At 36.8% G+C, this 23763-nt stretch overlaps 1 protein-coding gene across 4 annotated transcripts; it reads left to right on the plus strand.

Moving 5' to 3' along the window:
• The first annotated feature begins 1036 nt into the window (after positions 1-1036).
• Positions 1037-22280, plus strand: LOC112033995 (uncharacterized). 4 transcript variants are annotated; one of them, XM_065767113.1, is made up of 15 exons: positions 1037-1196; positions 1356-1415; positions 1587-1707; positions 2794-2866; positions 3428-3473; positions 4724-4834; positions 12878-12959; positions 15857-15953; positions 18227-18287; positions 18392-18522; positions 19611-19728; positions 20486-20609; positions 20814-20930; positions 21075-21149; positions 21259-21899. In XM_065767113.1, exons 1-15 carry the CDS (start codon positions 1125-1127, stop codon positions 21294-21296), a joined length of 1326 nt encoding a protein of 441 aa, XP_065623185.1. In that variant the 5' UTR covers positions 1037-1124; the 3' UTR covers positions 21297-21899. The 4 variants fall into 4 exon arrangements, with proteins under 4 accessions (XP_065623185.1, XP_065623183.1, XP_065623182.1 ...); XM_065767111.1 differs by lacking the exons at positions 12878-12959; positions 21259-21899 and adding exons at positions 6777-6858; positions 21950-22280 and having other exon boundaries at positions 1039-1196; XM_065767110.1 differs by lacking the exon at positions 21259-21899 and adding an exon at positions 21950-22280 and having other exon boundaries at positions 1039-1196.
• Positions 22281-23763: the final 1483 nt, after the last annotated feature.

The following is a 23763-nucleotide window of genomic DNA, read 5'->3' on the forward strand; positions in this document are numbered from 1 at the left end:
TTGTCATCGAGGGCGAGATTTGGCCTGATCCATCGAGATCTAGTTAGATCTATTAAGATTTGGCCTAGATTTTGGCAGATAATGACGAGATCTTGCTAGATCTGGACTAGATCTCAACGGGTCTTGACAAGATCTCACCTGATCTGATCTAGAATGCTTGAAAAATTGTAGGAATTTATGAAAACTTTGGGTGGGTCGCGTTTCATTGGTTTTTAAAGAGGAGACTCACAATCAACCCGCTGGGGTCGTGTTTAGAGAGGTCAGGACTCACGTCCGACCACCAGAGTAGTTGGATCAAGTGACAGCAAATTGGGTACAGGCAAGTTAGGTGGGTGGGTTGGACACCCCTAAGTACTGGTATTGGTTTAATGGTTGGTATGGTATATCTCTCTGGTACAATCAATATTGGTACAATATTGACTTCTTTGTAGATTGCACCCTAGTCTCATTACTTGTCACCACAACTCACGCCCTTATTTGCTTCACAAAATGGGTTACATGCCATACAAAATTTGACTATATGACATGGGTTAACAGGTAATGACCCCTATTTTCCCTCTTTTTGTAGGTTAGGTCCCATAAAATGACCCTTGTGAATGTAAAATATGCTTTTGTATAGGAAATGCTCAAGTGATAGTCACTGACGTTACTCTAGTGATGAACACGGCAGTGAATTTATAGTGTTTGACGGTGGCTAAATTTGACTAGTGTGAGATATTTGAAATTATTGTGTATTAAAAAAAGAGAGTAATAATTAAAAAATTAAGAAAAATTGATATTTTAATAAAAGATAAAGTAAAATAGGTAATTTAATATAGAATGTTTTAAAATTCAATTACATGAGGTTTGGAAATGTAGCGTAAAAATTTACAGGGGTTTTTTCTTTTTTCAAATTTTGATTTCCAACTTTAAGCCCAAATTCATTCTCAATAAAATTCAATTACTTACATAAAATAAAAAAATAATTTTTTTTTTTTTTTTTTTTTAAGTTCTTACCTCTTCAAACGCCGCCGTCTCGTCTGCACCTCGTCTTAGTTCATACTTGCAACTCTTTGTCCCCCAGAGAGAGAGAGAGAGAGAGAGAGAGAGAGAGATCCAAAGTCAAAAGCAATTTGGGAGCGACCATGTCGAAGGAAGATAGAGACCTCATCGCTAGTCTGCAATCTCTCGTGCACTCTCTTCAACACAGAGTTAAGGTACATGCTACTTTTGCTGTATTCAAAGTTTGTCAGAGGCGCTGTTTGGTTTTTATGCAAACTACAACTTTTTTTTTTTCAATTTTTTTTGTCCTTTGAATTAATAGTGTCTACAAAGTTTATGGCTTTTTAGTTACTAATTTGGAAGCTATAAACTAGGAATTAGAGGCAGAGAATACAATGCTCTCATCTCGACTTTCCAGTTGTCGTTGTCACGAGGTTTGCAATTCTAAACTTTTAATAGTGTTTTTTTTTTTGTTATTATTTATTTTTTGGTAATTGTTGCTCTTGATTTCAATGTAAAACATTGTGCACAATTAACAAAAAAAAAAAAAAAAAAAAACAGAGAAAAGAAGAAAAAAGATTAATTATGTAGTAGAGATGATGCAGATAGAGGAAGCATGTGACAGAGCTGTTGTAGATAGTAGTAATTGTTTTGATGAGAAAAGAAGGGAGTCAAAAACAGGTGGTAAGAGGAACACAGTCAAGAACTTAGCAGTGAAAATCCCAGGTTTTGTTTCCCACACTCCATTGATCCAATGATGTCCAATACATTGTTTAGCTGTGACTTCGTTTATTTATTTATTTTTAACAAGCACAAAAATGTGATTGAAAAGAATTGTATAACACTTACACAGTTACACCATAAAATTGTTTTTTTTTTTTTTTTTTTGGCTAAGAAGAAAGAATTTGACATTGATGAATATTAATTGCAATTATGAAGTTTTGGTTGTGGATAAAAAACTTAATATGGCCTAGAATGTCTCAGATTGGTGGTTGTTGCCTGCATTCGACATTCCCTTGGGTTTTACATAAATTTTCTTGCTTTAATGTTTTCAATCCATCTATTTTGTAGCTACAAGAACTGCATTAGAATGATTCAGGAAAGTGCCCTGACACCCCCCCCCCCCCCACCAAAAAAAAAAAAAATCAATATCATCATTAAGCTTAAGTTTTGACATATGGAGAGAGAGAGAGAGAGAGAGAGAGAGAGAGTCCTTATTTTTGAGATGAGGTATGATATCTTCATGGTTTATTTGCTTCTTATTGTTCTTATTCATCGACTTTGTGGGTGTCTTATTTTTCAAGGCCAATATTGGCTAAGCCCAAGGGATAGCACAATCAGCTCGGGACCATGCCTCATGAAGCAGAGGTTATTAGATTGAATCTTTCCTTCCCCCTTCCCTTGGGGCCCAAAATCTCACATATCAGGACAAAAATATTGGCTATTTAATAGTATCAAAAATAATTGCAATCTGCATTGGCATAAATAAAAAAATATGTGCTTCATAGTTTTAATTGCAGAACTAGTTTGTTTGCAGATATTTTGCAGGAAATTCTGTAACTGTTTTTTTCCCCGCTCCTTCTGTTTTTCCTTTTCTTTTAATTATAGTTGTTATTTGTTTTGTTATAAAACTGGTTGCAAGTTTTAAGTTTAATGAAATTGTTGTTGTTTATACTGTCCTCTTCTTGTGAAATGTGTCAGTTTGCTGAACACTGGGTGCCTATGTGACAACGTTTGTATCTAAACATTCCAATAAATTATCTTCCTTTAAAAAATGTCTGTATTTAGATTTACTTTTCACCTCTGGTGCAGGTTATAACACAAGGACCCTGAATCACCATTGCAAGAGATACGTTGCTCTAAAAATTATGTATTTTGGGCAAAGGTAAATTATGTAGCCATTATATTAAGCTCGATACATTTGGAATATATTTTCCGTTGACCAATATTTACTTATATAATTTACAATGACATAATAAGAAAAAGATGGAAAACATAATTTTTTTTTATTAAAGAAATGTTGATTCTCCTTAATACTGTACAAAACCCTTTGTAAAAAATCAATTTACCTTCTAACTAGCCAACACTAGAGGTAAAAGGTATTCATAATAACTAATAAGGCTGAGTTTCTCTCTTTCTTTTTGTCTATTTATTCTTTTTTGGGAAACATGCAGTAATCTTATACGTATATAGGAGGTGTTTCAATAATAACTTAAAAATTTGTATTTTTAAAACAACATTCCATATCTTTAGGCTCTTACTGTTTAAAGCTTGCAAGCTGCATAAAGACAAGAAGTTTTGGCTTTAACTAAATGATATTCCTCTTTCCTGCAGTGTCCTTCATGGGAATTTTAATGATCATCATAATTATTATGTTAGAAGAGCTCACACTCTTCATTATGACAGTGGAATACAGATATAAATGACTTAATGTGCTACATGACAGGTTCTATGCTTTTGCTTCAGAGGCGCATATGGAACCAACTATTGAGGTATTATTTGCCTTTATATACATATACATATATATATATATATATATTCTTTGGATTGTTATTTTTTCAGAGTTATGAACTAGTGATCCACAAAAGGTATAACTGAAGTATAATAACGTCTTTTCATGCAGGATTTAATTTGTAACTTAAGGGTCTTCTTGTAGCCTGGCTAGTGTTAATTGATGACATTTAAATATAAAAAGAATGATAGATATAGTTTACTTAGTGGCTAGGAAGCACGGGCACGGGCATGACATGGCAACAGGAGCACTTTCTAAAAAATTATAATATGACATGCCTGGTACGACACGGGTACGGCATGGATACATCATCCCAAATGAGGTGTCCTTGCTTCCTAGCTTAGTGGTCTCAAGAAGTTAGAACTAATATATATGTTAGGTAACTACCACCAGAACCCATGCAGAAAAATTCAAATTTTTATTTCACTTCTTCAAACTTTGTGGCAAATATTGGTGGGTCTTGGTGAATGGTAGTGGCTTGTGTAGTTAGCTATTGGGAGAGAGAAAGAGTTGAAGGAGATGAAGATTAGGGGGGGTGGCTGTGACTGGCCAAGAAGGGGAAATGGGTGAGATGGGAAGGAGAAAAATGGTGACGCACATTTTTGGGTAAAATTACTGAACTGCTCCCACTATTTTCCCTTAATTTCACATTGACAGATTGACCTAACCAGGAATTGACATCTATGCCCTTATTCTTTTTGACAAATTCCAAAAGTTCCCACTAAATATCTAAAGGGCCTTATCAAAGTAAAAGTTAGGTGAGTGATTCTCTAATCAGAAAAGAAAATTATTTATTTATTACATAATTAACACATAATCTCCATGGGTAATTTATGAAGAATAGTTTTTAGTGGGTATTACCAATTTGAGTACATTGTTTCAGGGTAAAAAATTAGTTTCACCCAAAATAATAATCATAATAATAGACAATGAATCTTATAAATAGTTTATTAGACTAATAAGCACAGGATATCACACTTTTACATTCCGATTTATGGTGGCGGTTGTACTTGGTGAATAACTGACAAATATTTCACTTTTTTGGCTCTCTAAATATGATGTTTTAAGGAAACAAGAGAACAGTTGCTTAAATTATAGTTGATATAAGGCATATATGGGTCCATAAATTAATTACACTTAATTGCTTACCACATGAACTTCTTTATGTTATCAAACTTTTTGTTTTTGTTTTTTTTGGTTAAGTCATATGTTATTAAATTTTTCTTGCAGTCTGAAATTTTCAAAGCTTTTGAGAAAACAAGGCTATTAGTTGGTGACAAGAAGGAGTCACAGTACTCTAGGTGTGGTAGAACAGACAAGGGGGTTTCCTCTGTTGGACAGGTAAGTTGGTGCAAAAAGATTTTTTCTTTTTATATTTTTTTTCTTTTGATTGAATTTGGGTAGCAAAAATTGTTATAATCATTCAAGTACTTGTGCTTAATATTTTTGATGTTTTGTTGATGGTGCAACCATAGCATGTTTGGATAAGCAATGTCCTTTTTGGAAGCCTAGGTAAAGGTAAAGCCCAAAAATAAGTGTCTATGGTAGTTTACTAGGTTTTTATATTTTATTTTATGTTTTATTCAATTACTTTAGAGTCAAGGGTATTTTAGTAATTCTACTATTGTTGGGTATGGACCATAGTTATGGGCGTTGGGATTTATTATATTAATAAGTGAGTCTTATTTAGTTTATAGGTCTTTGCTTAAGTCTTCTTCTGCCAATCGCTTGACAAAACTTCTCATCCAAGATACTGGTGACTAATGTGGAATTAGAGTTCCAATTTAAATTTTTTTTTCTCAAGACTACAACCAGTTGTGGTAAGAAGGCGAATTCAATGGAAGTAAAAGTTGTGGTAAAAAGGTGAATTCAATGAAAGTAAAGCTTGAAACATTATCCATTATGAAATGAACTTTGGATAGGCTGTTAGCCATCATTCTTGGCAAAATTTCTGCTGAAAATCCCCATTGATGAAGGAGACAGTATCTTATGCACCTGTCCTATGGAGACGCCTCTCACAAGCGTGTGGGTCCCACAGGTGTGGGGCCAACATGCTTGTGAGAGTTGCGCTCAATAGGTTAGGTGTATAAGATAATTTTTCTTGATCAAGACTTCAAATCCTTTTAATCAAGTCCAGGTTCATCCCCTATACTTCCCCCAAGATCAATACATTTTTCTTCTGTAAATTCCTATGGACTGAGCACTAGCTGGATGCCCCCACACGGTCCAATATTGTGTTCGCACATCAAGGAGGTGGCTTTATGGAAGGGAATCGATCTAATCATCCATTATTGGTTTGGTCTCAAGGAGATCCTAGATTGGTTGATGCGGATGGAGGTGTTATACTAGAAGTTAGTGATTTTTATGAGGAGGGCAATCCAAAGGTTTTTTTTGATTGGTTGTATGGTATAAAAAGCTTTTTTAGATGGTATAGCCTTCTTGATAATTTGATAGTTTAGTTGGGGGAGGGGGGATATGAACCCTGGACGTTTCCTTTGGAAACAATAGGAGGTGCTTGTTGAGCTACAAGGCTTTTGGCAGTATAGCTTAAGGGAAGAGCGGAAACAATAATAATGAAAAATTTGCCAATATAGTTAATAAATTAGCGATTGTCTCACAAGTTTAAATTGTTAGAAAATGGTGAATTTAATCACCTAACCATAATTCTAACATTTCCCCTCATTTGTGGGCCTAAACTTCCTTTTAATAAATGGGGCCTAACATGTGGAATTTTTAACATTTTAAATGGGAGGTAGAGTAAAGCTAAGGATCAAAAACTCATGATTTGTTGCACCGATACCATGATAATTTATCGGTTGTCCCAAAAAACATAAGCTGTTAGGAAATTGTGAATTTAATTACTTAACCTTAATTCTAACATTAGTAAATGTGCTAATATCATCTTTTCATCTTTTGATTTAGTTTATTATTCTCTTTGAGCATTCATTGGCTTTTGAGCTAAACAAGTTGATGCTTTCTCCTTGGTAAATAACTACTGAATGAATGGCATCTATCATCAGGGTGTTCTTAATAGTTAATTTCTTTGTTATACTTGCTATCATAGTATGTACTTCAAGCAGTGAAATTTAGTTGTTCTGATTTTGTAATTCCCACCAAACTATATAGTGATCGAGACAACATTTTCAAAAATCGTAGCCCTAAACTTTGTAAGATGACATGGCTCATTCTTTTTTATGGGTTATGCTCTTATACTAGTATGCTGTAAATTTGTCCACTTTCTTGTGACATGGATGATTGAGAAGATGGCAACTGCTTGATGCAGGTGATTGCTCTCTTTTTACGATCAAACCTCAAGGGAACTGGTGTGAACAAGTCTGGAGATATTGTTTTAGAAGATCAATATGGTCAGCCAAAATATCCTTTTCTATTACTCTAATGTAGAATATTGAGCTTTTGCTGGTTATCAAATATAATTTATTTAAGTTTCAGAATCTCACAATGTTGCTTCTAGTGGGTGAAAAAATGCAACCTTAATGTGGTGGAGGTTCAGAATCTTGCTAAATCGAAAAAAAAAAATTACGAATAAATAATTGGACCAGATACTTGGTCCCATGGTAGATCTTTTTTATTGAGATTGCAAGTGTTTGACATGCATTCTTCTTAGTTTTCTTGACATCAAAACATGGCAGAAATAGAACCTATATCATTTTTTGTTATTGAGGTTGTAATGATTTAAGGGATCGCTAGGGCAAACAGGACTTTCCAGTGGATCCAAGTGGGAACTTTGCTCAGTTGAAAGATTGATGCCTCAACCTCTCCCCCCCCCCTCCGCCAACTATCTCCCTCCACCTTACCTCATCCCTCTACCACAACCACTAACATCTCTCCCCTCTTCCCAGCCAACCCAGCCTCCAATTCCACCCCCTGCCGCCCAAAATTTTTTCCCTTCTCCACAACAATTCCTTACCCCATACCCTTGCCCACCCACACAACCTTTCTTTTGGCCAATTCAATTCGGTCAATTCATTCCTCGTTATCCCCAAACCCTGACCTCCTTACCCTTTAATCCGAAGCCTATATTGCAGATGCCTAAACCCAATCACAAGTCTGTTTCAACCAAACCAGGGGTTCGAGAGGTGAAGCACTCTTTTTCTTTTCGTATTGATTCAAAGTCATTTCTCTTGGCTTTTGATGGGAGTCGTATGGATGCTTATGCCATTACTGAAAATAGGGGTAGGTATCATAGCTCTATCCGGGTTGGTAGATCAGGGTTGGATTGGACCATTGCTTGTTTAGTAGAGTTGGGCAGGTAGGACTTTAGCAAGAAGCACTTTTTCAAACGATTTCGTGAGCGGTATAAAATCTTGGAGTTTTCTAGTAGGTCGAATAAGAGTGGTCTTTTTGTGGAAATCTCCGAGTATCACAATGGGGCAAGACGTGGTTGTTTGTGTGTCCCGGAAGGGAGGAATAAGGGAGGTTGGGCTTTCTTTGAATTGAAGCTACGTGAATTTTTCTTGGGAAAATCAGCATCTAGGCCGGGGAAGGAGGTGGTTGCTGGCGGTGGTGGGCTAGAAACATCCACCGGAAATTCAAGGAACCAGATTTGGAAAAATCTTAATGGAGGCACGAAATCTGGAAGGGAGTTATGTCTAGAGGATCAATTTCCAAATATTCCTAGGAATTTAAATCAGAAGGAGAGTTTTGGGGGATTTGATTTTCTTCAAAATTCAAATAAGCATCCCATAAATATCTGTCCCTTACGTGGCCCTTCTGCCAGATGGACCCAAGCCCACTTCTCTTTAAAAATAACTGCTGCCTTTGATGGGCATACTCAACGTCAGGTACGTTGGAGCAATTTTGTCAAACCAACAGGAGCTAAGTTGGGCTTAGTACATTCTGATCCAGCTCAGCGGGCCGAACCAACTAAAGCCCAAAATGAATTTCTTAAAAACTTAGAACGGTTGACAGAGAGAAGCTCGTGGGAGGTGGGAGAAGGTTCAGGAGTACAAGCTGAGAAGGCTCCGAAGCTGTCACTGATCACCGGCGAGCTGGGTGGGGACCTCCCAAAGGCCGATGAGCATGTGGAGGAGGTTTTGACTTGCGATTTATTGGCGGGACCCCAGTGTAGTGACGGATCGAACCCCCATGGTCCAGCCGAGAAGCTTCTGCTGGTGGTTCCAGGTTCCGGCGAGCTGGGTGGAGTCTTCCCAAGGTCCGATGGGCACGGTGATGAGATTGGGGCTGTTGATGGTCTCCCGGTGGGCCATAAGTCAAGCGGGGCTGAGGCAAGTGGTGTGGGTGACACTGAAATTGTCGCCGATAGTTCAGCGGAGGATTTCCCAAACTCCGGTGGTGCTCAAAACTCTGATGGGCAGTCTGTCAACGCTGATTCCGATGCTTCCCCATCTCTATCAGTTTTTGAATCCTACGATATGGTCCGCCATCACAAGTTGCTGGGTAAAAATGATTTCTATCCTATTTCTGAGCTGGGTTTTGATTCTAAGGAAGAGGAAGTTCTATTGTTGGATTGGGTCAATCCCATGGGGTCAAGTCAGGATGAGGAGAGTAGGAATACTTTGGATTGTGTACCTCTGGCTAAGTGGGATCCTCACGGGGGTTTGGATATAGTCTCAGAGGCTGTACTAGATGATTTTCTTGTGGGGGAGGATCTAGAACCTTCAGTGTGGGTGAAGAGGAAGATTAAAGGCTTTAGTAAATATGTGGGATATCCTATTGATTCCTGTGAGCAGCAGTGCATTGCTCTCTTTCAAAAGCTTGAGGAAGTGTGGGAAAAGCAAGCTACGGCAGGTAGGTTGCGCCGCAATACCTCGTCATCTAAAAAAGGTATGAGGGAATTGAGGAATTTAGTTTCTTCCGTCAACTATGAGAGGCAATCTGGGCGACAAACCAGAGGGATTGAGTATTCCTGTGGGGTGGGTTCAGTTAGTTATCCATGAATTTGAAACTCTTATCTTGGAATGTGAGAGGATTAAACAATCCTCATAAGAGAGATACGGTGAAGAATTTACTCAAGGAGTGGAAGTGTGATGTAGTGTGTCTCCAAGAAACTAAAATGGATTCTGTCAATCCTGTTGTTGTGAAGAGTCTTTGGAGCAGCCCTTTTGTTGATTGGGTAGCTTTGGATGCCATTCATACAGCCGGAGGGGTTATTTTGGCTTGGGACACGAGGGTATTTAAAAAAATGGATGTACTGGTTGGATGCTTTTCTGTTTCTATTTTGTTTCAGGGTGTGGTAGACGGTTTTGCTTGGATATGTACAGGGGTGTATGGTCCGAATGTTGATGGTCTTAGGGATGCTCTGTGGACTGAACTTGATAGTGTGAGAGGGAGGTGGAATGCAGCTTGGTGTGTTTTCGGTGATTTTAATATCATCAGATACCCAGCAGAGCGTCTTGGTTGCACTTCTTTTAGTCCAGCAATGTTCAAATTCTCGGACTTTATTGAGAGGAATTTTTTGGTTGATATACCTTTGGTGGGGGGCGAGTTTACATGGTTCCGTGACTCAGAGAATCTTCTATGTCTAGAATTGATAGAGTGCTGGTATCCGCTGATTGGGAGGATCACTTTTTGGATGTGATTCAAAGGCCTCTTCCTCGAGTGATTTCGACCATTGTCCTATTCTAGTGGAGGCAGGTGGAATGTCGAGGGGAAAGACTTCTTTCAAATTTGAGAATATGTGGCTTAAGGTGGAGGGATTTGTGGATCTGGTGCGAGGTTGGTGGAACGGATACCATTTTGTGGGGTCTCCTAGTTATATTCTAGCTTGCAAATTAAAGGCTCTCAAGGGAGACTTGAAGCATTGGAATAAACATGTTTTTGGGGATGTGTCTTTTAGGAAAAAATGCTGCTGGCTGAGCTTTTGGACTTAGATTTGAGAGAAGGGATGCAATCTTTGTCACCGGCAGATAGTGCGAGAAGAGGTGAGATAAAGGCTGCTATTGAGCATTTAGCTTCTTTGGAGGAGATTTCTTGGAGGCAAAATCGAAGGCTTTGTACTTAAAAGAAGGGGATAATAATACGGGTTTTTTCATAGGCTTGCTAATTCTCATAGACGTACAAATGCTATGAGGGCTGTGGAGGTTGAGGGCATTTTGTATGAGGATGAGCCTGCCATTCAGGATCAAGTGGTGGGTTTTTATAAATCTTTGTACCAGGAGACTGAATCTTGGAGGCCCACTATTGATGGTTTAGAGTTTGCAAATCTGGATGAAACTGATAGGGTTACTTTAGAAAGGGAGTTTGAGAAGGAGGAGATCATAGCAGCCCTACGGGAGGCTAAGGGAGATAAGGCCCCGGTCCAGATGGCTTTACGATGGCTTTCTTTCAAAAATGCTGGTGTGTTTTTGAGAATGAGATCTTGGCTTTTTTTGCAGACTTCCACAAAGAATGTATCTTTGAAAAATCTCTCAATGCCACATTTTTGTGCTTGATACCCAAGAAGATTAGTGCAGTCAATATAAGAGATTTTCGCCCTATCAGCCTTGTGGGTAGTTTGTACAAGCTACTTTCAAAGGTTTTGGCACATAGACTTCGTTGTGTTTTGGATAAACTTATTTCCAATTCTCAGAATTCTTTTGTTGGAGGAAGACAAATTCTTGATTCTGTTCTAATCGCAAATGAATGCTTGGACAGCAGATTGAAGAGTGGTATTCCGGGTGTGATTGTTAAATTGGATATTGAGAAGGCTTATGATCACGTGAATTGGAGTGCATTATTTTATCTTATGGAGAGGATGGGTTTTGGGAGAAGTGGGGAAGATGGATGAAAATGTGTATTTCTACTGCCCGTTTTTCAGTACTTGTTAATGGGTCTCCAGCTGGTTTTTTTGGCAGTTCTCGTGGTCTTCGCCAAGGAGATCCTTTATCTCCACTCCTATTCTTATTGGTAATGGAGGTTTTGAGTAGGTTGTTGAAGAAACAGAAGATGGAGGCTTTCTCAGTGGATTCCAAGCAAATCCCAATTCAAGTGGAGGTTTGCATATCTCTCACCTTTTGTTTGCTGATGATACTATTCTCTTTGTGATGCATCTAAGGAACAATTATTACATATTCGTATGGTTCTAATTTTCTTTGAAGCTATCACAGGATTGAAAGTAAATGTTGGTAAGAGTGAGATTGTGCCGGTTGGTGAGGTTGGGAATTTGGATGCCTTAGCTCGTATTTTATGTTGTAAGGTAGGCTGTTTACCCATGTCTTATTTGGGTATGCCTTTGGGGGCACATTATAAGGATTCCTCCATATGGAACCCTATTGTTGAACGGATGGAAAAAAGGCTTGCAGGTTGGAAGCAACTATATTTATCAAAAGGGGTAGACTTACTTTATTGAAGAGTACCTTATCAAGTCTCCCTACATATTATTTATCTTTGTTCACTATTCCACAACACGTGGCGGACAGATTAGAGAGGATTCAGAGGAATTTCCTTTGGGGGAGATCTAATGATGTTTTTAAATTTTCACTTGTTGCTTGGGAGAAAGTTGTGTGGCCAGTGGAGGTAGGTGGCTTGGGGATCCGGAAGATTGGGCTGTTTAACCAAGCTTTGCTTGGGAAGTGGCTTTGGAGATTTGGGAATGAGGCACCCATTTATGGAGGCAAGTTATAGCTTCCAAATATGGGGAAGCCAGTGGGGGTTGGTGTACTAGAGTTGTTAGAGGGACACATGGATGTGGCATGTGGAAGAACATTAGGAAGGGGCTGAGAGCTTTTTTGGGCATGTGTTGTATGCAGCAGGTGAGGGTTTTCGTATTAGATTCTGGTATGACCCTTGGAGTAGCCCTACTGCCTTGAAGGATTTATATCCGGCTATGTTTGCTATTGCTGTAGATAAGGCAGCTATGATTTCTGATATGGTTGATGTTGCTCCGGATGGGGGTGGTAGAAGTTGGAACTTACGTTTCCGTCGTGCATTTCAAGATGGGGAGACAGGGGTCTTTTATGATTTTTTGAGCATATTTCATCCAAGCTACCTAGAGGGGGTGATGATACCATGATATGGCAATTGAATCGTAGTGGTGTTTTTGATGTGCGCTCTTTCTATTTTTCATTGCTGGCAGCCCGATGGTGTCTTTTCCTTGGAAGAGTATTTGGTGTGTTAAGGTACCTAAAAGGGTAGCTTTTTTCTTATGGACAGCTGCTAGGGGTGGGATTCTTACGATAGACAACCTTGTTAAGAAGCAGTTACCTCTTGTTAATTGGTGCTGCATGTGTCGATTGTGAAGAGGNGATTTTGTAATTCCCACCAAACTATATAGTGGTCGAGACAACATTTTCAAAAATCGTAGCCTAAACTTTGTAAGATGACATGGCTCATTCTTTTTTATGGGTTATGCTCTTATTAATGCTGTAAATTTGTCCACTTTCTTGTGACATGGATGATTGAGAAGATGGCAACTGCTTGATGCAGGTGATTGCTCTCTTTTTACGATCAAACCTCAAGGGAACTGGTGTGAGCAAGTCTGGAGATATTGTTTTAGAAGATCAATATGGTCAGCCAAAATATCCTTTTCTATTACTCTAATGTAGAATATTGAGCTTTTGCTGGTTATCAAATATAATTTATTTAAGTTTCAGAATCTCACAATGTTGCTTCTAGTGGGTGAAAAAATGCAACCTTAATGTGGTGGAGGTTCAGAATCTTGCTAAATCGAAAAAAAAAAAATTACGAATAAATAATTGGACCAGATACTTGGTCCCATGGTAGATCTTTTTTATTTATTTATATAGAATCTCAACCTATAATATTCACTTCTGATAATTGTGCTCTTACCGTCAGAACAAGACATCAATTGATTTTTGGTGTAGGCGGGGATCGAACCCTAGATTTCTTATTTAACCATCAGATACTTTACTAGTTAAGTTAACTGGAACCACATAGTAGATCTAAAATACTTCTAATAAGATAATCTTAATTTTTCTCTGTAATATTTATTATTTACCAATTAAATCCATGATTGGCACCATTATTATCATTGAATTATATAAATATATAATTGTGAGAAGATATTGGATGCTTGAAAAGCTACTACCTGTCACCCCCCTCCCTTACCAATATGATCTTTTACACTATGTTTGGTTTGAGAGAAAGAGGAGGGAAAGGAAGAGAAATAAAATCTTTTCCGATGTTTGGATGGCTTGAGAGAAAAGAAAATGAGCTAAATTTGTTAAGAAACCTATCACTTGGGCCCACATTTTTCCCTTCCCCCTTATTCTTTTTCTCTTCTCTTCCATTCCCTTTCCTCAAACCAAACATAGGGTTAGTAAACAACTTTGTCCTCCAATCAGCAAAAATTAAATTAAGGGAAAAAAAAAGAAAAAAAGAAAAAAAGAGGCTAATGGCCTTTAAGCAAGGTTTTTCTTTTATTCCTATGGCAAGGTAGGTTGTTGGAATGATGTATTGAAGTTTTCTTTCTCTTAAAGTCTTTATTGTAGAATCTTAATAATAGCTAAATGTAAAGATTTAGATTTATTATCATCATTTACTAATGTATTTTGTGCCTGCATTACTTCTTAGTTACTATACTTTTGACCTTAAACTGTATTCCTCATTGGAAGATTATGGTCTGCAAAAGATGGCAGACAGTATTCATATATTTAGTTAAAAAAGGGTAGCTTTTTTCTTATGGACAGCTGCTAGGGGTGGGATTCTTACGATAGACAACCTTGTTAAGAAGCAGTTACCTCTTGTTAATTGGTGCTGCATGTGTCGATGTGAAGAGGAAACTGTGGATCACTTATTGATCCATTGTAAGTATGCTCAGACCTTGTGGAGTGAAGTCCTTCGTTTGTTTGGGGTTCAGTGGGTGATGCCAAAGAGTGTTGTTTCTCTTCTCTTTGCGTGGTGGAATTGGTTGGGGAGTCACACTTCTAATGTGTGGAATATGGTTCCAGCGTGTCTTATGTGGTTACTTTGGAAGGAGCGTAATGCCCGAACTTTTGAAGAATCTGAAAGACTTGTAGACTGTGTGAAGTCTTTGCTACTTAGGACTTTGTTTGAGTGGTCTCGTATTTGGGGGTTTACGCATTGTCACTCTCTGTCTGATTTTCTTAATTCTGTTAGCCTCTCTTTTTGATTGATTTGTATTCTTTTCAGTGCAATGAGTTTACTATCGTAAATTCATTGTACTTTTATTATCAATAAAGTCTGTTATTACCTATCAAAAAAAAAAAGATATTGGATGCTTGAAAAGCTACTACCTGTCACCCCCCCTCCCTTACCAATATGATCTTTTACACTATGTTTGGTTTGAGAGAAAGAGGAGGGAAAGGAAGAGAAATAAAATCTTTTCCGATGTTTGGATGGCTTGAGAGAAAAGAAAATGAGCTAAATTTGTTAAGAAACCTATCACTTGGGCCCACATTTTTCCCTTCCCCCTTATTCTTTTTCTCCTCTTCCATTCCCTTTCCTCAAACCAAACATAGGATTAGTAAACAACTTTGTCCCCCAATCAGCAAAAATTAAATTAAGGGAAAAAAAAAGAAAAGAAAAAAAGAGGCTAATGGCCTTTAAGCAAGGTTTTTCTTTTATTCCTATGGCAAGGTAGGTTGTTGGAATGATGTATTGAAGTTTTCTTTCTCTTAAAGTCTTTATTGTAGAATCTTAATAATAGCTAAATGTAAAGATTTAGATTTATTATCATCATTTACTAATGTATTTTGTGCCTGCATTACTTCTTAGTTACTATACTTTTGACCTTAAACTGTATTCCTCATTGGAAGATTATGGTCTGCAAAAGATGGCAGACAGTATTCATATATTTAGTTAGATGAGGCTCATATGAAAATGGTGGTATAAAGCCTTGGTTTAGGCAAGTATGGATTGAAAATGGTTTGTTTTTGGGCATGTCAAAAAATGAAAATAGTCTGTTTTTGGGGGCTGGTAGGTTGAAGGAAAAAACAAAAAAGCGAGAATCCACGGATGTTGCCTAGTGGTTGAGATTTTAAAGTGTGGCTTTCACTTTTTTATTAATAGTTTGAGCTATATTTTAAATTCTTTACTAGCTAGATTATATAAAATTTAAAAAATTATCACTAGTCCCAAAACTTAAGCTGTTAGGTTTAGGTAAATGTAATCATTTTACCATTATTCTAAAAAAAATCTTTAATGTGGCCCAAATTCCCTATCAATAAGTGAGGTCTAACATGTGAAATTTTTAAGTTTAAAGGGAGGTAGGCGGAGACAAGATTCAGGTTCTGGACTACTGTTTTGATACCATGATAAGTTAGTTACTATTTAGCACTAGTCCTGGATGTTTAAGTTGATAGGAAATAAATTTGATTGCTTAACTATTATTCTATCACATCTTTTGATATTATGCTCAAACAATATAAATTTATAATAACCATGGTTAGCCTTTCTTTTTCTAATTTTTTATATCTTTCACAGAAGGAGAAATTGATTATGTGAGAGTGCTAAATCGAGCCCTTCCTAATGATATTCGAGTTTTAGGGTGGTGTCCGGTTCCAGTTGGCTTCAGTGCAAGGTTTGTCTACCTTTCTGGAAATTTTCCTTGTTTCTCATGGTGAATTTGTATGATGAATTTCCTAGTTTGCAAAAGGAGTTTGTTCTGCTATATGTTGTTCTTTAAAATTGAAATATAGTGAGTAGTACAAAAACCAAAGGGTTGTTTTGGTAGTCTCCCAGTTGATAATAATTTGTCATGCCATTGGTGGGCCGTTTAGAATCTTTGAGGATCAGTTCAATCAATAAGAGACCGTTTTGAGCATGATATTTTAAGATGGAAATGTTCCAGATGACAATGAAGAGCATGTGACATGTCCCATTGGATATGCGAAATTGGTATGCTTGGAAGGGCTATGGAGTGGGTGCAATATCCAAAAGAGTGGGGCATTCTAAATTGTGACTCTCATCTCTAGGGCCCAAGTGACCTCAAAACTTTGTGGGTCAAGGAGATGCTTTGTACTGACCTTAGAGATCTGGATTGAGTCTCATGTCTTTTACCAGGAGGAATCTGGTTTATGTCTTTTACCTGCTTCCTTGACAACATTAGATCTCTCTTTGGCTTCTGAGTATCACAGGCAATTTGGATTCTAATTTGAGGCCATATGGCATGTAGTGGATCCCTCAAGTGTTGTAGATGTAGTGAGCCATAATTTGCTTAATGGTGATTGCAAACAAGAGCACAGCACTGGTTTACTCTTGAGAATTCATGTTTTGACAATATCTTAGTGAAAACCATCAATCTGGTGATTAATCAAGATACAAAATTAAGATGTGTGCTACTTTTAAGTGTTTTTATTTGAAATCACAAAAGCCCTGTTTCCAACATCATGCATGTACAAAATTTTGTTCAAATTGATTCAAAATCCTTCGAGATCATGCAAGAAGATGGGGGATTGTTGTTCAAGTTATAGATCATCGAGAGAGGCAGGGACTGCATGCGGTCTGTGGTGATGGGGAGGGTTGGATTATTATGGTTGAAATCAACATTGATCGAGTTGTTGGGAAGAAACCCAACCCAACGTTTCATTGGAACAGTAAAAGAGCCAGGGATTGCAATCTTGCACCATTGGTGTAGGACCTTTTGCAGTAACTGAGTTTGGGGAAGGAACCAAACCCAGAATAGTCATCATACCAGAAGGTTGAGATTATTGGGCTGGAGGTGTTTTTAAAGAGCAGCACTCAATGGATTAATTGGAGATGGCAAAGACCAACCTTTGGAGGCGCCACCAAAAAATATAAACAACTTTCCTTATTTAACTAAGGAAAAAGTTAACGGATGTCCTAAAAGCATTGGTTTAGACAAAAATTTTAGAAATTTTTTATGGGAAAATAAAAAAAAAACAATTAATTTTTATGATGGCTTTTTATTTCCCAAAAAAGTGGTGTAAAAAATTTCCTAAAATGGTTTATTAACAATTTCCCTAAGGGCACTTGTTAACATGACCCTTTAACTAAAACAAGATTCAGGGCCGAGCCTAATACCCAGCCCCAGCCTCAGCCTCACTAGAAAATGTCTCATAGGCTGTATGAAGGCTCTAATTCTGAAAAGTGAGGAGGAAAAGTTGTTGGGAGTGATGCAAGGAGAGGACCTGGAGTTTGTTTGACTTTGGAAGGAGCAGTGCATGGGGCTAACACAGTGTGCGGTTGACAGCGCATAGGCAAGTGGTTTTGGAAAGGAAAAATTTTGCGGAAGCAGAAGCAGAGGTTTCAGGGTTACCAGGAAACATAAGGCAAAGAGGGGTAAAATGACTAAAATTGTGGCAAAGATCTCGGCTCAACTCAAGATACACCAACTCAAATTTTGTAAGAAGCCTTCAAATTTCAGTAGATAACAAAGAAAAATGGGCTGTGAAATGATCCACCATGCCTGGCCCACAGGTCATCTGGGTCCCCATTACTCAGACTTGGCCTCAGTTAACATACCATAGAGAAGGATACGGGATCCTCCAAGTGCAAGCAGCATTTTGTTATATCAAATCAACCTGAAGCCCACCTGAAAGTTCCTTTCGGGCCCAAAGCAGTTTAAACAACTAAACCAACCCATTCTACAAGTTGACATTTAACCTAATTTTTCTTTTAACAAAAAAATTTTACTAATCAAAAATACAAAGTGAAGATGTCACATTCTTCCTATGCTTCATTCTCTATATAGATTTTCATTCAATTTGCAAAGTATAACCATTGCTTTCTTTACAACTGGCAATGGTTGAGCTGGTGCCTATGTAGTTTCATTTTGCTGGTCTCTATACTGGCCTTCTTTTTGTTAGACTAATCTGTTGCTTTTCTTTGCAGGTTTAGCTGTTTGAGCAGGGAGTATAAATATTTCTTTTGGAGGGAAAACCTGAATCTCTTGGTATGCGAATATATGCCCTTTAGGATTGCAACATGTTGTGGACCCATTTTGGTGCTTTGCAAATAACTAAGAAATATTTATCTCTTTGGTTCATGTTTGACCAGGCTATGGAGAGTGCTGGTAGGAAATTTGTTGGGGAACATGACTTCAGAAATTTTTGTAAAATGGATGCAGTAAATGTGCACAACTACAGGCGGAATGTCACGTCATTTGAAATTTTTCCTTCTGATGTGAGGTTAACATTGGTAGACAAATCTTCCAACCCAATTCTTGTTTAATGAAGTTAGTTCATTCAAATTTTCTTGCCCATATAGATGAAATTGAGTTCTATTGTGATAGCCTTACAATTGTGCTTGCAAGTAGTACTAACAGTAACATTGTTTAGGCACTAAGAGTAAGGGACAACAATAAAGAATGTAGTTTGTTGCTGGTTTACATTTTGTTAGATAATTTTTTTTATTGGTATGTTATACACACATTTTATGGGTTTTGAACTCACAGTCTCACCCTCCCTTTCTTGTGAGAGTAGGAAGTGCCATTTTAGCCATGGCTAATTAGTTTTTGTTTGGATAATAGTTACATGGTAGCTTATTTAATTCTGGGAATTTTAGTTAAAAAATAATAATACATGTGAAATGTACAAAGGAGTGCGTAGCTAACTGCAAGTGATTAAACTGAGGCTTTGTTGGTAGATTTTTAGCAGCTCACAAGTTTTGATTGCACTAATTATTTAAGATAACCAAAATCTAGACACTAATTATGAGCATTCCATGCAAATAACATAGAAAATGGTGTAATTTTCTCTATAATTAGTGATCCAATTTAGAGGTAATGCTAATTTTGCTTCCTTATTGTCGTATATATAGAAGTACATGTCCTGGTCTTTTTCTAAGCAACTTTTGAGAGTTATCAGCCAGACAGGAAAGTGCATATTTTTACAGCACCATTTCAGATTTATGTAAGCATGATATGCACACATACATATGTGTGTATTTCTGTTTGATTGATTTTTTTTTTTTGTTAATCTGTATTCTAGAGTTTTTTGTTTCAACTCTTGTTGCTAGTACTCATGATATTTATTTTTGAAAATTTCCTTCTAATATGTTGTGTATATTCTTTTTAACCTGAACTATTTACCAATAAAAAAATGTTGTGTATATTCTTTTTATCTTAGAGTTTGGTTATGTAATCATGTCAACATTACACGAAGCAGAAAAATACCTATTGAAATTTTCTTTGATAAAAATTGTCGAAGTATTGTTTGTAAAATTCTTACTTATATATAAAAAATTATTGCTTTTAAAATTTTCTGATTCCCTACAGATATGATGGCAATCAACTTTGGGCATTTAAAATCAAAGGAACTGCTTTCCTATGGCATCAAGTTCGTTGCATGGTGTCTGTACTGTTTTTGATTGGCCAAGGTCTTGAATCTGCTGATGTACGTACCAAATTTCCCCACAATTTATTGGTTTCCTAAGCTTGTTAGTTTAGCACTTTTAAGCCATTGAATAAATTCCATGGACACAAGAATATTATGTTACCTGTAACTAATTTTGTTTCTTACATCTAAGATCTTCACAATTGGCATTTTCATAAATATGAAATGCCACAAATATACTGTGATGATGGCCAACAATAGTTGGCAGATACTCTTGACACTTAACTTTCAAAGCATGCACACACTTCTGTTTTCAATGAGTTGCATCTATCTCAATGTTAAACTATTCTTCATAATTTTATCCATTAAATACTCAACTTGAGTTGACCTAAATCTCTTAGGTTCTAGTAGATCTCCATTAGGATGAAACACTTTGTGGTTATTGTTCTATATTTATGGGTGGTACACATGAATAAACTATCCTTATAATGAAACACTATGTTTGATAATCCAGATAATGGAATTAGCTTGTTGCTGTTTGTTTAAGGTCCACACTGCATGTGTAGTCAATTAGAACAAATGTATAAGTGAATTAATGATCATCATAAGAGATCTTGAAAGCTCTTTTGAAGGATGAGACCCGGCTTTTTGCTTACGATCACCATTTGCAGCACTGATGAATTAAATCTCAATGAATGAAGATGCTTATATTTCTACCTCTTGGAAGTTGTATTTGTTTTAAAATCAGAAAGAAACTCACATTCGCATAAAAAGAAAAAGAAAAAAAGAAACTCACTGTAAATACTGAAATTTGTAGGTGATTGATGCATTACTGGATACTGAGAGGACAATGAGAAAACCTCAGTACGCCATAGCTCCAGAGCTTCCATTGGTTCTTCACTCCTGTGAATTTGAAAGTCTTAAGTTTATTTGTTCAGCAGGTACTTATAGCACAAAGGATACACATGTTAATTGTGTGAACTTGATTCCTCTTTTAGGAATGGTAGCATATCTTGACCAGTCATGCACTTCTTTCACATCTAATTTCTACTCATTTTTTGTTTATCACGTGCTTGCCGTGTTTGACATTGCTGTTTGCAGTAGTGTTAATTACTTCATAATGTTTGAATTGCTTATTTCCCTAGATGCCAGACAAGCTTTGCATGTGCACCTTGCAAATCAATGCCGCAGTTACCAGCTCCAAGCTGCAATATTTCATGAAGCTCTGCTAAGCTGTTTGCCCATATCAAGTGCTGCTGAAAGTAATATTACTTTCTTTTATGCTGGAACAGTATGACTTCATTACATTACCACCAAGCAATATTACCTTTTTAAGTAATACTGCTTGGTTGCAAATATATACTCATGTAAATCTTTTATTGCTGATACTGCCTTCATGTTTTCAGATCAGAGCTCATTAAATAATGGAACATCCAAGAAAAAAGCTTCCTATGTTCGACTCATGTCACAGGCAACTGAACGTAAGTTATAATTAACCATAAACATTCGCATAGTGTTTGGCTTAGAAGGGTTCATTTTGATGTGATTGAATGGTTATTACCTGGTTTTTCTCAAAAATGTCATTTTCAGTTACTGGTTGGATATGGCATAGTGCATTGTTAATATGAAAAAGAAATAAGCTATAGTTTGATTGTGTGATCTCTAAGTCTGCTTCTTGATAAGATAATTTGTTCATGGATCTTGGTTGAAATTTGCTTTCAGAGGTTGTCCTAGACTGACCAGCTAGCAAGAGACAATCTCATTATCTAGAGTCATTAAATAATTTTGTATTTAGGATTAGAAGTTAATTAAACCTAATACACATGTATTATTTATAGTTTAATCCCACAAAACAAAAATATCCAATTGCACTTATAAATTTTTTTTTTTTTTTTTGGGGGATAAAATTTCCCGTCCAAAAAAATTTCACTCATAACATTTATAATCTGTGTAATTTAAATTATATGCTTTATTTTCTTCTTTTCTATAGAAATGATACCTTGGTTAAAATTCTATTGGCTTAACTCGAAGGATGCCATGCAATGTGAGATGCAGCATGTTTAGATTTGAGATACATAATTCTTTGCAACTGAGCCTGTTGTGGTTAATTCATAATTGTCTTAAAAGCACATAAAAGCGCACAGATATTATATTCAAGAAAGCGCATAAAAGCGCGCAGATATTATATTACTTTGTCTTCAACACTAATCATCAGTAATATTTATATTCACACATGGTAAGGGTTTCTTCTAACTTTTAGTACTGCTTCAACTGGTTGCAGCATCGTATGAAGAGCGAAGGATGAAATTGAACTCCAAAACATAGGGTGTATCAAAATCCTTTTGGAAAGTAAATAAAGTGTACCTACTTTTGCTGGTCCTTTTGGTTCTTTTTCTAATTGATTAAAGTTTTTTGAAATGAAACTTGTTAGTTGGCTGCTGATGTTTTTTCAAGAGGTCGTCCTTTTTATTGTGATTTTCTTTTTGAAATATGTTACAAACGTGTTAACAAGAAAAATTCTTGCAAAATTCTTTTGTAATATCTGTAAGGCAAAGCAAGAAAATCTTTAATTTTCTGTTATATTGGAATTCACACTCCCTTTGGCGTCGGTATATCAATAGTGCAATTTTTCTACCGTGTGGGAATGGCAAAATTGTTCAAGCAATACATTTCGGGGCTTCATAGGTCATCATTACCCTACCAAACCCGCCAACATGCCAAATCATTTTATGAATCTTGTCATCGAAGCATTCGGTACTTCTGAAGTTGAAAATGGGTTAAAAGAAAGAAATAGTAAAACTTCAATTTAGCTCGTAAGAGAAAACAAACTTGGAAGTTTTGTTTCCACCGAAGTTCTTGCCAAATAACAACCCAAACAAATATAGTGGTCTAATTATTCAGCAAAAATAGGGAAAAAAAGAGTTAATGAAGTCGAGCAGTGAATTGCAAACCAATCCGTAAAACACATAGGAGATCGAACCATGTGTATGTATGTGACTAAGCGAGAGGTCGTGGATTCGAATTTGAGAATTAGCCACCGCAGAAATATTTAAAATATATTAAGGGCCTATAGTTCATTTCTCTTGTACCCCGTAAAAGTGGAAACTTTGTAGCATTACAAATACTATTAGCGTAGAGTTCACAGCCTCACAATCACGGTCAATATGAGCCTAAAGCCGAAATCATTTTACCCACTATCTGGGCCCGAGAGTGGGTCCTACTAAGCTAACAACCCAGCACAGACAAAAGCTGCTTCCCAACTCTTTGCTCGGCTTTTATGTGTTTGTATTGCCTTCAAATCAACTCTTCATTGCCTATCATGCCGTAGGAAAAGTAGAACCAAAAGGTACCAAAACAGCTCATCAGTTATCACTATACTTTCCTGTACATATGGGTTAATGAGTATGTGCTAACATGCATCACAACTCATCACCGTTAGACCTATCTAAATATAGAATTGGTCTGGTTGTTCTTAACGTCTCATGAAATTCATGATATTTTTGGGTCCGTTTAGATATAGCTTATTTTGCTAAAAACTGAAAATACTGTAGCAAAATAATTTTTAAATGTGTAAATAGTACCGTGAGACTCATTTTTATTGAAAAAGTTGATGAAAAGTGAGATTTGTGAGTTTTGTGAACAGGGCCCAGGACTCACTGATGTACTGAAAAGTCAAATATTACGGCTACTATTCATGAATAGTAAAATTTGTATTAAAAAAAAAGCATGAAACCACTAAAACGCCAAAAATGCAGACGCATGTAGAAATAATTTCTACCCAAACGCACACTGATTCAAAAGTCTTATCGAACATATTATAGCCATCCTTAAGGGATATGGCACACAAAATTACACACAAAAAACAAGCAGATTTTCTAAGAGCTCTGGATTGCCAAACAAAAACAAAAAAAACAAAATAAGACCAATTCATTATCTGTTTGCAATGCAAATGATGAGCATGAGGTGCCCCACCATGCACTTAGCCCTCCACATAGGGATTTTGGTAAAAGCAAGCTGCACATTTTCTCTTTAATTAGACGTTTGAGGGGAGTAAGACTTGTGGGTTAAAACATGACACGAAAGGTTACCCAAAAA

The sequence above is a fragment of the Quercus suber genome, unplaced genomic scaffold, assembly GCF_002906115.3.
Source record: "Quercus suber isolate HL8 unplaced genomic scaffold, Cork oak 2.0 scaffold_773, whole genome shotgun sequence".
NCBI lineage: Eukaryota > Viridiplantae > Streptophyta > Magnoliopsida > Fagales > Fagaceae > Quercus > Quercus suber.

What these genes read in the sequence shown, in the direction of transcription:
- LOC112033995 (XM_065767111.1), top strand. Translation starts at nt 1,125, where the DNA reads ATGTCGAAGGAAGATAGAGACCTCATCGCTAGTCTGCAATCTCTCGTG. An exon ending in AAGGTCTTGAATCTGCTGAT is followed by an intron (nt 19,729 to 20,485) that starts GTACGTACCAAA and finishes TGAAATTTGTAG; the next exon opens with GTGATTGATGCATTACTGGA. An exon ending in CATGTCACAGGCAACTGAAC is followed by an intron (nt 21,150 to 21,949) that starts GTAAGTTATAAT and finishes AACTGGTTGCAG; the next exon opens with CATCGTATGAAGAGCGAAGG.